Source organism: Tursiops truncatus, chromosome 15 (assembly GCF_011762595.2).
Source record: "Tursiops truncatus isolate mTurTru1 chromosome 15, mTurTru1.mat.Y, whole genome shotgun sequence".
NCBI classification, from domain to species: Eukaryota; Metazoa; Chordata; class Mammalia; order Artiodactyla; family Delphinidae; genus Tursiops; species Tursiops truncatus.
The window spans coordinates 85,744,304-85,757,693 of NC_047048.1; the positions used below are offsets into that span (position 1 = coordinate 85,744,304).

Genomic DNA, 13,390 nt, shown 5'->3' on the forward strand with positions numbered 1-13,390 from the left:
GCTTCGGTTCTTTCCTTCCATCTGCCCTACCTGACGCTTGGAAGCCGTCACCCGGCATCGTGGTCACCTTCCTTCCCTCCCCGCCCCCTCCTGCCCCCAGCCTGCCCCCCCCAATCTGCATCGGTCCCTGTGGGTGGTAGCGATGGAATCGTAGCGCGTGGCCTCCTGTGTCTGGCGTCCTTCCTTTAGCACGTTCTCGAGGCCCATCCCTGCCGGAGCCTGCATCCGAGCCTCGTTCTTTCTAAGGCTGAACAACATTCGGGCGTATGGATGGACCACATCTGTGTCCTTTCACCCAGCAAGGGACGTCTGAGCTGTCCCCACCTTTCAGCTCCTGTGAATAGTGCTGCTACGAACACCTGTGTGAAGCTTTTTGGCCGAACATCTGTTTTCAGCTCTGTTGGGTGTATAGCTAGGAGTGGGATTCCCGGGTCATGTGATATGTTTACCTTTTTGAGGAACCACCAAACTTTTCTACAGTGGCTGCACCATTTCACATCCCCCCAGCAATGTACGAGGATTCTGATTTCACCACATGCTCATCGACACTTTTAATTTTAGCCCTCCTGGTGGATGTGAAGCGCTTTTGATTCGCATTTCGTTCATGAAGAAGGATGTTGAACATCTTTTTTTTTTTTTTTTTTTTTTGCGGTACGCGGGCCTCTCACTGTTGTGGCCTCTCCCGTTGCGGAGCACAGGCTCCGGACGCGCAGGCTCAGCGGCCATGGCTCACGGGCCCAGCCGCTCCGCGGCACGTGGGATCTTCCCGGACCGGGGCACGAACCCGCGTCCCCTGCATCGGCAGGCAGACTCTCAACCACTGCGCCACCAGGGAAGCCCCTGAACATCTTTTAATGTTCTTATTAGCCATCTGTGTACCTTCTTTGGGGAGATGTCTACTTAAATCCTCTGCCCATTTCTTAATTGGGTTGTGTGTCTGTTTGTTGTTGAGCTGTATGAGTCCTTCATATATTTTGGATACCAGACCCGTATCAGATATATGATTTGCAAATATTTTCTCCCATTCTGTGGGTTGTCTTTTCACTCTCTAAAGAGATGCTATGCATAGTGTCCTTTAACGCATGGAAGTTTTAAATTTTGCTAAAGTCTTATTTATTTTTTTCTTTTATTGCTTGTGCTTTTGGTGTCATATCTAAGAAACCAAAGTCATAGAGATTTACATCCATGATTTCAACTAAGAATTTTAGTTTTAGCTCTTACATTTAGGTTTTTAATCCATTTGGAGTTAATTTTGTATTGGTGTGAGGTAAGGGTCAAACTTCACTCCTTTAAAAATGGGTCTCCAGTATCCCAGAACCACCGTCAAAGAGACTGTCCTTTCCTCATTGGATAGATGTGGCACCCAACTATTGAGACTTGTTTTGGCCCAACCCATGGTCTGTCCTGGGGAACGTTCCACGTGCACTTGAGAAGGATGTGTCCTCTGTGGTTGGTGACACATGTCTAATGACAGATGTCTGCAGATCTAGCTGCGTCGTGGTTTGTTCAAGTCCTCTGTCTCCTTAGGATCTTTTGTCTGGTTTTTCTACCCTTTTTTTTTTCTTATGTATTTATCTTTGGCTGCATTGGGTCTTCACTGCTGCCTGCGGGCTTTCTCTAGTTGCAGCGAACAGGAGCTACTCTTCATTGCAGTGGCTTCTCTTTGTTGTGGGGCACGGGCTCTAAGCGCATGGGCTTCAGTAGTTGTGGCACTCAGGCTCAGTAGCTGTGGCTTGTGGGCTCTAGAGCGCAGGCTCAGTAGTTGTGATGCATGGGCTTAGTTGCTCCGTGGCATGTGGGATCTTCCCAGACCAGGGCTCAAACCCGTGTCCCCTGCCTTGGCAGGTGAATTCTTAACCGCTGTGCCACCAGGGAAATACCTTTCTACCCATTTTGAAAGTGAGGTATTGAATTCTCCAGGTATTACTGTAGAAATGTCTATTTCATCCTTTAATTCTGTCAGTTTTTGCTTCATATAGTTTTAGGACTCTGTTGTTAGTATATAAATGTTTATGATTGTTAATCATCTTTATAAATTGTCTCTTGTCAATACATAACAGCCTTCTTCGTCTTAACTTGTCTATTTTGTCTGATACAAGTGTGGCCAACCCAGCTCTAGGTCACTGTTCACATGGAATATCTTTTTCCATTCTTTCACTTTCAGCGTATTGTCGTCTTTGGATCTAGTACAGTTGGATAGATTTTTATCCATTCCTCCAATCTCTACCTTTTAATTGGGGAGTTTAATCCATTTACATTTAAAGTAATTACTTATAAGGAAGGACTTGCTTCTGCTGATTTTTTGTTTCTCAATTCCTCCATTATTGCCTTCTGTAGAGTTTCATTTTTTCCTAGTTATTATTGAGTCCCTTCTCTTTTCCTTTTCTGGTATTTTTTAGTTGTTTTCTTAAGGGCTACCCTGGGATTATGATTAATTCCATCTTAAATTTGTAACAATCTAGTTTGAATTAACACCAACTCAGCTTCAATAGTGAACAGAGACTCTGCTCTTGCGCGGTCCACCCCCTTTATGTTGTAACTGTTACAAATTACACCCTCTACGTTGTGTGCCCAGAAATACAGATTTATGATTATTGCTTTATGCCTTTGTCTTTTAACTCATATAAGGGAAAAAATGAGTTACAAATCAAAAATATAATACTACTCGCTTTCACATTTACCTGTGTAGTTAACTTTACCAGTGTCTGTGTGGCTTGAGTTACTGCCCAGGGTCCTTTCACTTCCGTCTGAAGAGCCCTCTCCAGCATTTCTTGTAGGGCAGGTCTATTAGCTAAAAACTCCCTCAGCTTTTGTTTTTATGGGAATGCTGTGATTTCTCTTTTGAAGCATAATTTTGCCAGACCAGAATTCTGGGTCGACAGTTTTTCCTTTGCAGACTTTAAACACGTCATCCCACTGGCCCCCATGGTTTCTGATGAGAAATCGGCAGTTACCCTCACTGAGGACCCTTGGGCACCAAGAGTCCTTTCTCTCCTGCTGCTTCCAAGCCTCCCCCTGTCTGTGGGCTTCAACAGTTTGATCATAATGAGCCCTGGTGTGAATCTCTTTGACTTTATACTACTTGGATGTACAGATTCATGTCTTTCATCAAATCTGGGAAGTTTTCAGCCTTATTTTTTCAGGTATTCTTTTTGCCCAACCCCTCTTCTCTTTCTGGGGTTCCCATTATGCAAATATTGGTACATTAGATGGTATCCCACAGGTCTCATGGGCTCTGCTCATTTTTCTTCACTTGTTCTCTTTCTGCTCCTCAGACTGAGTAACTTCAACTCACCTGTCTTCAAGTCTGCTGATTCTTCCTTCTGCCTGCTCAGATCTGCTGCTGAACCCTCTAGTGCATTTTTCATTTCAGTTATTGTACTCTTCAGCTCCAGAATTTCTATCTGTTTCCTTTGTATTATTTCTATCTCTATGGACAGTCTCTATTTGGTGAGACATCATTCTTCTGATTCTCCTCATTTCCATGGATTCCTTTAGTCTTTTGTGCGTATTTAAACAGCTAATTGAAAGTCTTTGTCTAGTAAATCAAACATCAGGGCTTCTTCAGGGACAGTTTCTATTACTTGTTTTGTTTTTTTTCCTGTGACTGGATCACACTTTCTTGTTTCTTTGCATGCCTCACAATTTTTTGTTGAAAACTAGACATTCTGGGTATTGTAATGTGGTACCTCTGGAAGTCAGATTCCTCCCCATCCCCGGAGTTTGTTGCTGCTGCTTGTTGTTGATTGTAGTAGTTTGTTAAGTGACTTTTCTAAGCTATTCCATAAACGCTGTATTCTTTGTTGTGTGTGGTCACTGAAGTCTGTTCCCTTAGCTCAGTTGTCAGATGGTGACTTGACAGACGTTCCCTTAAACCCAAAGAACCAAAGAGGAAACAAATGCTCTCAGCCTCTGCAGACCGGCCCTGTGTTGGGGCACTCCTCCAACATCTGAGAAGGTCACTTACAGCTCTGCCTTAGCCATCACTTCCTGCTTGCACGGAGTCTAAAGATCAGCCTGAAGTGAGCAATTAGTGTCTTCTCCCGTCACTTCTGAGCCTGCATCCAGCACTGGGCATGTGTGTGCCTCCTAGATCCCCCAGTGTGTGTGGGTCCTTCCCAAGCCCTAATTCTTCCACGTCTCCTTCCCAAACCTCTGAGCTTCTCAGAGAGGAGGGGCAGAGGGTAGGTGCTGCGTGTTCAGGCCACGCTCCTTCCCTGTGCTACTCAAACCTCTGAACCACACGTAGTGCTGTGACTTTATGTCGATAGTGGGTGGGACGGGGGGGCGTTTCTGTTCTTCTTCACACTCTTTTGCATTTAAAAGAAGTAGCCATTTGAAGTTCTTATGGTGAAAGACACAGGCATACATACATACACAAAAGTAGGCTGCACCAGGGCAAGACCACATCTCTAAGAAAGAAATGCACTTGAGGGGCCAGGGCAGTGTCCAGCCAGCAGGAAAGGCCAGTCAACTCCAAAGGTCCACTGGGTCCCCTGGGCTCTGGGAGGGGCTGCAGGAACGCTGGGCCCATCGGGCAGCCTGTGCTCGGGCCCACACTCTCAGGATGGCTCATGGAGCACTACTGGAGGCCGAGTGGCCACCGTGACCCCCAGTGATGGGGTGGGCATTGTGAGTTGGGGCAGCACAGACATTGCTCTGGCACCTACCTGCGTGGGGAGTCTCTGAACCCTGATTCCACTGCAGGATGGGTGTCAGTGCTGTGAAGGGACACCTCGGGGGCACCTGTGACAGCCTGGCCCAGGACCCAGGGCCCACAGAACGCTGGCCAGCACCCGCCTTGCTGCTGCCTGTGCTGTGGCTGCCAGACAGCTGAGGGCATCAGGCCGGTTCTCAGCACGGACTCGAGTTCCCCAACAGGGAGACGGGCGCGAAGCAGGGCTCCACTCCAACACCGTGGGCCCAGGCCAGGGCTTCTGCCGGTCTACATGGAGGTCCACGTGGCACTGCGTGCGGGGGGCCACCCGGACTCACCTGGATCAGGCCTGCCGCAGGGTTCCGCCTCTTCTCAAAGTGCTTCTGACGATGCTGTTCTTGAACTTTCAGGGCAAAGCCAGACCCCAAGATGCCCTGCAAATCACTGGGGTCAGACGGTGCCCCAGGGACCACAGCCCCACACAGTTCCTCAGGGTCAGACCATGTCCGGGGGACCGCAGCCCCCCCACCCGTGCCTGCACACTTCTAGCTCCACCTTCCCGCCTCCTCAGCCCCCAGTGCCAGGAGACAGGCTGGGGGGAAAGACTTGGATTTGGGGTAAAGGGAACTTCAGGCTTACAGGAGCCTGGCGGGGCCCACTCTGAACACATCTCAGCCCAGAGATTAATCCTCCTCCCCAGTTTGTCCACACTGGAGTGAGTGGAGAGGTGTGGTCCGGGGTCCCAGAGAAGGGCCACCAGGAGAGCAGCAGCGCCAGCCCCGCCCCTCACGGCTGCGGGTAGAGGGTTAACAGGGCCCTTGCCTCTTCTGAAGGAGACCTGACGGAGCTGTGTCACCATACAGCACCGCTCCTGGTCACAAGGACCCAACTGGCCAATCCCACAAGGCTGGGAGGCGCTGACGGTGACCCACAGACACGGGTCAGAAGGTACGGCCTGGGGCGGCACGTTGTGGAGGCTGCCACATCCACTCCTGGGGGCTGTGGGCCTGCTGGGAGCCCTGCCCCTGCCCCACACGGCCCCGAGGGCAGCTGTGGTCACCAGGGGAGCCCAGACCCCGTCCCCAGCAAAGGCAGGAAGGGGCAGGACTCACAGCAGGAAGAGCGAAGAAGGAGACGCCGATGAGGGTGAAGGTTGCCGCCAGGAGCCTCCCGTTCCAGGTCTGGGGGTACTTGTCCCCGTAGCCAATGGTTGTCAGGGTGATCTGCGGACAGCAGGCCCCGTCGCTCAGCCAGGCCGGACAGTGGCCGCCTGGAGGCCCGCGACCCGAGCCAGACCCTCCTCCTGAGGCCTCAGGGCAGCTGGACAGAACCCCCGCCGTGCCGCCTCCCCAGGGCCCGAGAGGCCAGGGTCACTGCTGGCTGCCCTTCCCCCCTCAACGATCACATCCACTCTCCGAACCTCTGCTCCTTCCCTGTGGGCTGGGAGTGGGGGTCAGGCTCTGCTCTCACTTCACACCCAGCCAGGGGCCAAGAGGCTAGGAGAGAGCCAGGGGCCTGAGAGGTGACAGTGCCGAGGGACCTTCCAGGGACGCGGAGAGGGTCGTGTGGGCCCTTCGGAGGGTGGCTTGTAAGCTGAGGCCAGGAGAGCGGGAGGGGCCGGGGGTGGGGCTGGAGGAGGCGACAGGAGGGGCGAGACTGGAGAAGGAAAAAGCCCCTCCCCAGGGCGTGGCAGGCAGGGCCACGGGTTTAGAATTGCTCTGCAGTGGGGAGCTGGCAAGGAGGAAGTGGGGCCCGGATGGGCCTTCCCAGGAGCCCAAATGAAAGGGGCCGTTTTCAGGTAGCTCCCACAAAACCTGCCAGAGTGGAGGCCCAGGCCTGGTGTGCAGGACCACCAAGGCCACACACACAGGCAGGTTCGGAGGCTCAGGACAGACCACGTGGCCGGCTGCGCTGGGAGGTGGGCCCAGGCGGGCCCTGAGGGGCGAGGTCTTAGCCAAACAGCGGGAGGGGCCGAGGTGCGAGCAGGAGAGGGAACTGGGGGCATCGGCGGCCCTGGCCAGGCGGCAGACAGGAGCAGAGTTTGCTCCTCGGGGGACTCGGACAGCAGGGTCAACTGGCCCCCACGCCAGAGGCACGGACATCTCTCACCGTCCACCCACCGTCCACCCTGGGAATCCATCCCCCGGACTCTGGGGCCATGCAGAGAGTCCACCCAAAGCCCACTGTGCAGTCTGAGGAAAGTCTGCGAAACGGGGCTGAATAATCTTGGCTTCGCCAGCAGGGACTTCTGTGCTGGTCACCTGCGAAACCACAGCCAAGGCATTCGGGCCTGCATAGGAGGTTCTGGGAGGAGCCAGCGAGCTGGCGCAGGCAACGGGGAGCCGGGTGGAGCCAAGGCATTCGGGCCTGCATAGGAGGTTCTGGGAGGAGCCAGCGAGCTGGGCGCAGGTAACGCGGAGCCGGGTGGAGCGAGAAGGACACTCGCTTCTCACCAGAAGCCGCCCGGTGATTGGGCTCCTCTATTCGACTGCTCTCAACAGAGACTAAACACATTTTAAAGACGTAAAAGACTTAAAATCGCGCCCTCCCCCCGCAAAACTCGGCAGCGCGACAGGAAAGGCTGTGAAAGGACACGAGCCGAGGGCGAGGGCAGCGAACCGCCAAGGTGGGGGCCGATGCAGGCCTGACTCAGGGCCAGGAGGTGGGGAGAAACCCAAGGCATCTCGGGGCTCAAGGAGAGGCCCCCAGACCTGGCACTGATGTGGGCACAGGGCAGGATGGCGAGTCTGTGCCAGGGCGCCCGCACCTGCCCCAGGACCGCACACCCATGTCCTCTCCACACAGGCGAACACTGGAGCAGCGAGAGGGGAGACGCTTCCCCTCCTGCCCACCCACCAGCAGCCGGGCCTGTACCCCCCATGCCTGGCCCTACTCTTGGGGACCCCAGAGCTGGTCAGAAAGCCTCCCACGGGGCAAAGACTTCCTAAAAATTCCGTTATCCCCGGACAGAGAGAAGAACAAAGTGTATCCATAAAACACAGAGTCTTGGAAACGAGACTAAAGTCACAGAGTCAGGCGGGAGACACCTCCCAGGACGCAGGCAAGGGGTGGGGAGTCTGGACAGGACACACTCCACGGCCCAGCGTCTCACCAGCGGCCTCGGAGCCCCGGGAAGAAGGGAAGGAGGAAGCGGTAGACTTTTGAAGCCGCAAAGGGCACCAGCCTCCTGGAAGGAAGCCCCCCCTCCACAGGGCCCACGCTCCAGAAGAGCGTCAGGGAGGGAGGGGCCCGGCCGCCAGCAGGAGCGTGGAACTGGGGCACCTTCAGACACGCACGTCTCACAAAAACTTCTTCCCTCAGAAGACTGTGACCTCCAAACCGAGGGCAGACTGGGGGTGGTGCTGGGAGACTCGGCACTCGGGGCCCAGCATTCGGGGGGCCCAGCCCTCAGGGGTCAGCGTTCACGGCCGGCGCTCGGGGGGCTGGCTTCAGCGCGCTGCAGTGGGGGGACTCCCCCGACGCCAGTGAGGCCCCTCCGAGGACCCCAGGCCCACAGAGCAGAAGAAAGGGGACTCCGGCAGGACGATTTCCGAGAACGACAGGGAGAGGGAGGGAGCTAACCGCACCCTAGCGCAGAACAAAGCGAGCCTCTGAAGTCAAGTTCACAGGGGAGGGAACTCCCCGGAGGGTCAGCGGTTACAGCTCAGCGCGCTCACTGCCGAGGGCCTGGGTTCAATCCCTGGTCGGGGGCTAAGATCCCGAGAGCCGCGAGGCGCGGCCTAAAGTAAAGTAAAACTAAAGCTCACAGAGGGAACCCCGTGGAGGCGGGGAATGTACAGATGGGTCCCCCGTCTCCTGGGGGGGGGGGCGACAGAAGGGGGGGATGGGAGCGGGGCACGGGAGGGGCGACAGAAGGGGGGGATGGGAGCGGGGCACGTTTTCACTGTAACACTCAGGCACTATTTGGCGTGTTTAAGATTTTGATTCAATTCTTACAGATGGGGAGGCCCCCCCGCAGGGCCTGCGCAGGGCAGGTCGAGAGAGCGGCCAGGCCCGGGCTGTCCGCTCAGAGGCCGGACGCACAGCAGCTGTGGGCTCCGATGCGCGGCTCCCGGTGCCCGGGCCTCAACTCCCCTCTCCTGCCGAGCCCGGCCAGGCTCCCGCCTCCCACGTGGTCGCTAGAGGGACACAGACTCCGGGCCTCGTGGCAATTAACACAAGAACTGCAAGTAAATTGCTCTCCGGCTTAAAGGCCGGGAGAAAGCAGGCACCCCTCTTGCCAGCGACTGGATTTGCAGCATCTGCCCCAGGTCACGTGGTCCTCGTTTTCAGAACTGGGTCTGGGGTCCCAGGAGACAATGGGCTCAAACCTCCCACGGGACCCTCCACCGACCCCCGGCCCAGTGCCCCCGGGCTGAGTGTCCAGTACCCCCAGGAAGAGCTCACAAAGGAGGGCACTCTGGCCCCCCTGCCTGGGGACGTCGTGGAAACGGGGAGGAGCCAGGCCGAGGTCCGTTCAGCCCGCGGGGCCCAGCCTGGTCTCCAGAGGGCACACTCCAAGAACGCGGGGCATCGCCTCTCAGCGCGGGAGGGCCCTGCAGAGGGCGGCCCGGGAAGGCTTTTCTCAGAAGAGACCACGTGCACCCGGTGACAGGAGAGAGGCCCTCGAGGGGCTCAGGAGGTGGGTGGCCGTGAGCATGGGCTGAAAAGGCACCAGCTCCGGACCCACCCTGGGCAGGGGCAGCCTGGGAAGTTGAGCTGGGAGAGCCAGGGCGTCCATTTCCCCTTTTGCAAACTCTCCTGCCCATCAACAGGACCGCAGGACCCCTCCCCCCATCACAGAGGTCACACAGGTGGTCAGTGAGGAAGGAGGGAAGGTGACTGGCCATGGCTAGGCACAGGCTCCCTGAGGCCAGGCCCCTCTCCACCCCACACAGACCGGCGCATCCCCTACCACCACCCCGCCTGGGTCGCCACATCCACGTGGCATCACCGTCAGTAGTGGCCAGCAAGAGGCCCCAGAGAGACGTCTCTGGCCCGGTCAGCCAGGGAGAGCTGTGCATCTCCTGTCCAGGCCCAGGGGTCAGGGGCACACCCCGGAGTGGGGAGCAGGGGAGGGCAGACAACGCGCAGGAGGGACCCCGAGGAAGGCCACACCCGGTGAGCGTGTCCTCAGTGAAGGGCAATGGCCCCAGCGGCTGGGTACTCACCAGGCCCCACCAGAGCGCGTCCGCGTAGGTATCAAAGTGATCGTTCTCCCCCTTCTCCGCCAAGTACACCAGAAACGAGGCCAGGATGAGGCAGAGGAAGCCGATGTACCAGGCAGTGACCAGCTCCTGAAAGAGGCACATCACAGCCGCTGGGCCAGCGTCCAGCCCGACTCTCCCCCGGGAGCACGAGGCCCCGCCTGCCAGGAGGTTTGCTGGGCGCCGCATCCCCCGGGCTTCAGCGGGTGGGCACCCCTCCCGAGAGCCGGCCGCAGAGCCCCAGCAGCCCCGATCCCGGGGCAGGCAGGAGGGGGAGCGTGTTTTCCAGTTCCAGCCCCGGGTGGTCCCACACCTACGCACCTCACCCCTGGAGGACGGTGGGTACGGACGGCTCAGCGCCGCATCCACCCGGGAAGGGAGTGTCCCCAGGCGGCCGTCAGCCCGTCAGGCTGGAGAAGCTTGGGCTGCTGGGACCCTACCCCAACTTGCCTGAGCCTGGGGGAGACACCCCGACTGAGTGCCCTCCCTGGGGGTCCAGCACCTCAGCACCCTGGGGACCACCACCCTCTCTGTCCTGCCAGCCAAGCCCCAGCCTCCGGGCTCAGACAGGAAGGGTGGTGGGGAAGGGACTCTGGGGCCAACAAGCCCACCCACAAGAGGACGGCCTCCTGCTCAGACAGGAAGGGTGGGGGGGAAGGGACTCTGGGGCCAATAAGCCCACCCACAAGAGGACAGCCTCCTGGCGGAGCCTGCCAGGGCGGGGTCTGGGCGGGCAGGGCCCCTGGCAACACAGGGACGGGATCTGGACGGGCCATGGGGCTGCAGCCCCCTCGCGGCTCCCACGGCCAGCGGCCACCACGAGCCTCAGCCTAAACGGGCAGGAGCCCGGGTGCTGGGGGGCAGTGGGTGCTGGGGGGCAGCGGGTGCTGGGGGGCAGTGGGTGCTGATCCGGCACGGCCACCCAACCAAGGAGCGAGCCGGCTCCGGGCCCAGAGGGACCGGACGACAGACACGCTGGAGAGAGGAGGAAGACGGCCAAGTCATGGGGAGACGCCCAGAGGAAACGAGGGGCTGGGTCCCGCCTGCTCACCTTGCTGTGCGCGTAGACCACGGAGCCCAGCAGCTTCCAGGTGCCGCCGCGCCGGTCCATCCGGATCATGCGCAGGATCTGCAGGAAGCGCAGGCTGCGCAGCGCCGACGTGGCGAAGACGTTGCCCTGGGAGCCGGCGGCCAGCACGGCGATGGACGCGATGAGCACCATGACGTCTGCGGGGACAGCGGAGGAGCTCGGGCCGGCCCCCTGCCGCGCAAGGGCAGCCCCCACCAGGGCCCCGGGAGGACGGACAGACGGAAGCACACAAAGTGCTGGCGTGGGCCTGGCTCCACTGTCCGCCCAGCCCAGCCCTGCCCTGGGCACGGCCGCCCGACACCTCATAACCACGGGCTCTGACGCCAAGAGGGCAGGTGACGAGAAACTTCCAGAAGGAGCCGATCCTGCAGCCCTGCCTGCCCCCCCCCCGCAGCGGGCCTCACCGATCACACAGAAGGGCTTCCGCGCAAACTTGAGCCGCCCCCTCCAGCCGCGGTACCGGCAGCAGCAGCCCGCGGCCCAGATCCGCACGAAGTACTCCACGCCGAACACCACGATGGTCACGATTTCCTGCAGGGGAAGCCACGGCTGAGCCACTGCCGGCTCCGCTGGGGGGGGGAGGGGAGAGTGCTGTGCGGCTGGTGTGGGAGTGGGGACCCCGTCCTGTGCAGCTGGTGTGCGAGTGGCGACCCCGTCCTGTGTAGCTAGTGTGGGAGTGGGGACCCCGTCCTGTGCAGCTACTGTGGGAGTGGGGACCCCGTCCTGTGCAGCTGGTGTGCGAGTGGGGACCCCGTCCTGTGTAGCTGGTGTGCGAGTGGGGACCCCGTCCTGTGCAGCTGGTGTGCGAGTGGGGACCCCGTCCTGTGCAGCTGGTGTGGGAGTGGGGACCCCATCCTGTGCAGCTGGTGTGCGAGTGGGGACCCCGTCCTGTGCAGCTGGTGTGCGAGTGGGGACCCCGTCCTGTGCAGCGTAGCTGGTGTGGGAGTGCGGACCCCCGTCCTGTGTAGCTGGTGTGGGAGTGGGGACCCCGTCCTGTGTAGCTGGTGTGGGAGTGGGGACCCCGTCCTGTGCAGCTGGTGTGGGAGTGGGGACTCCGTCCTGTGCAGCTGGTGTGCGAATGGGGACCCCGTCCTGTGTAGCTGGTGTGCGAGTGGGGACCCCGTCCTGTGCAGCTGGTGTGCGAGTGGGGACCCCGTCCTGTGCAGCTGGTGTGCGAGTGGGGACCCCATCCTGTGTAGCTGGTGTGCGAGTGGGGACCCAGAGGGCAGAGCCGATGGAGGGTCTCAGGTAACTGCCAAGGGGGCGGGGCTCCCATGCCCGGGGGCGGGCCCAGGACACAGCGCAGGGTGGGCAGGGGCGGAGGGCTCCCCGGAGGTGCGTCAGCTTCCCCGGGGCCCCATATGCCTCCATCACCAACGGCAACACAGAAATTACCTGTGGTTGCCATGGCGCCTGCTGTGAGCTTCCCAACCCCCAGCCCACGCCCACATCTGCCAGGGAACACCCCACACTATGGGGTGGAGGGGGCCCCTGGGGCCCTCAGGCTCTAGTGAGAACAGAAGACAGGAAAGGGGGTGGGGACGGGGGGGCGCTATCAGGCACTGTGACGACACAGGGAGGGGCCAGCCTAGGCTGGAGGGTAACAGGGTGCCGGGGGTGTTCGGGGGAGGGACGGGTGGGGGCTGAGGATGCGGCAGCATCACCAACGTGGGGGGGAAGCTGGGAGGGACCCAAGGGCTACCAGGAAGAGCAGGGGCCATGGGTGCCAGGAGGACGGGGGTCCCTGCCGGTGGGCGTCTGGGAGATCAGACCAACGGGACCGGGGACAGGCTGCCGCCCACGGTCTCCGCCGCCATCAGGCCCGTCTGCGCCGACCCACGGGACCCACCAGGATGTAGAGCGCGCCCTCCGAGCTCTTCTCGTACTCCTTGATGGTGGAGAACACAGACAGCACGAGGCAGGAGAAGACCAGCAGGAACCTGGGGGCCGGAGCAGAAGGCGGTCAGCCAGGCCGGGCAGCCAGCCGGCGCGGAAGGCACAGGGCAGGGCAGGGGCACGCGGCAGCCCAGGGCTCCACGGCGATGCCTGGGCCCAGCTGCTCTGCAGGACGCCCACCACACTCCCCCCGCCGCCCCCACCAACGTCCCTCGCCAACGTCCAACGTCCCTCTCAGAGGAACCACAAACGGGGGACACTGCCTTCTGGGCCGCTGGGCAAACAAGAAATGAGTGAACCGCACAGCCCGTGCCCACGCAGGGCACCCCATACGCAGTCACCCCTCTCCTCATCCACAGCTGTTTCCTCACGAGGCCCCGAAGTAGACACTTCCTGTCTCCCGGCTCACACCAGCCTCACACACACCGTCCCAGCGCCCTTGGCCGCCGGACCTGTGTCTGCAGGCGGTGCTGGCGGGGGCACCAACGGAGCCGGGAGCCGATGGGCAGCAGGTGTCCAGCCAGAGCGGACAGGGCGGGG

General features: G+C 59.6%; 1 protein-coding gene across 7 annotated transcripts in view; it reads right to left on the bottom strand.

Annotated features, from left to right (window-relative positions):
- The window catches only part of KCNQ2 (potassium voltage-gated channel subfamily Q member 2), a 49,921-nt gene that overhangs the window by 22,345 nt on the left and 14,186 nt on the right, over window positions 1-13,390 (bottom strand). For all 7 annotated transcript variants that reach the window (XM_073793171.1, XM_033840493.2, XM_033840492.2 and 4 more), the window contains exons 2-7: window positions 12,804-12,894; window positions 11,359-11,485; window positions 10,916-11,091; window positions 9,829-9,954; window positions 5,770-5,880; window positions 4,996-5,091 (exon numbers count right to left, since the gene is read on the bottom strand). In XM_073793171.1, coding sequence (XP_073649272.1) covers window positions 4,996-5,091; window positions 5,770-5,880; window positions 9,829-9,954; window positions 10,916-11,091; window positions 11,359-11,485; window positions 12,804-12,894 — 727 coding nt within the window. The remainder of the gene's footprint in view (window positions 1-4,995; window positions 5,092-5,769; window positions 5,881-9,828; window positions 9,955-10,915; window positions 11,092-11,358; window positions 11,486-12,803; window positions 12,895-13,390) is intronic.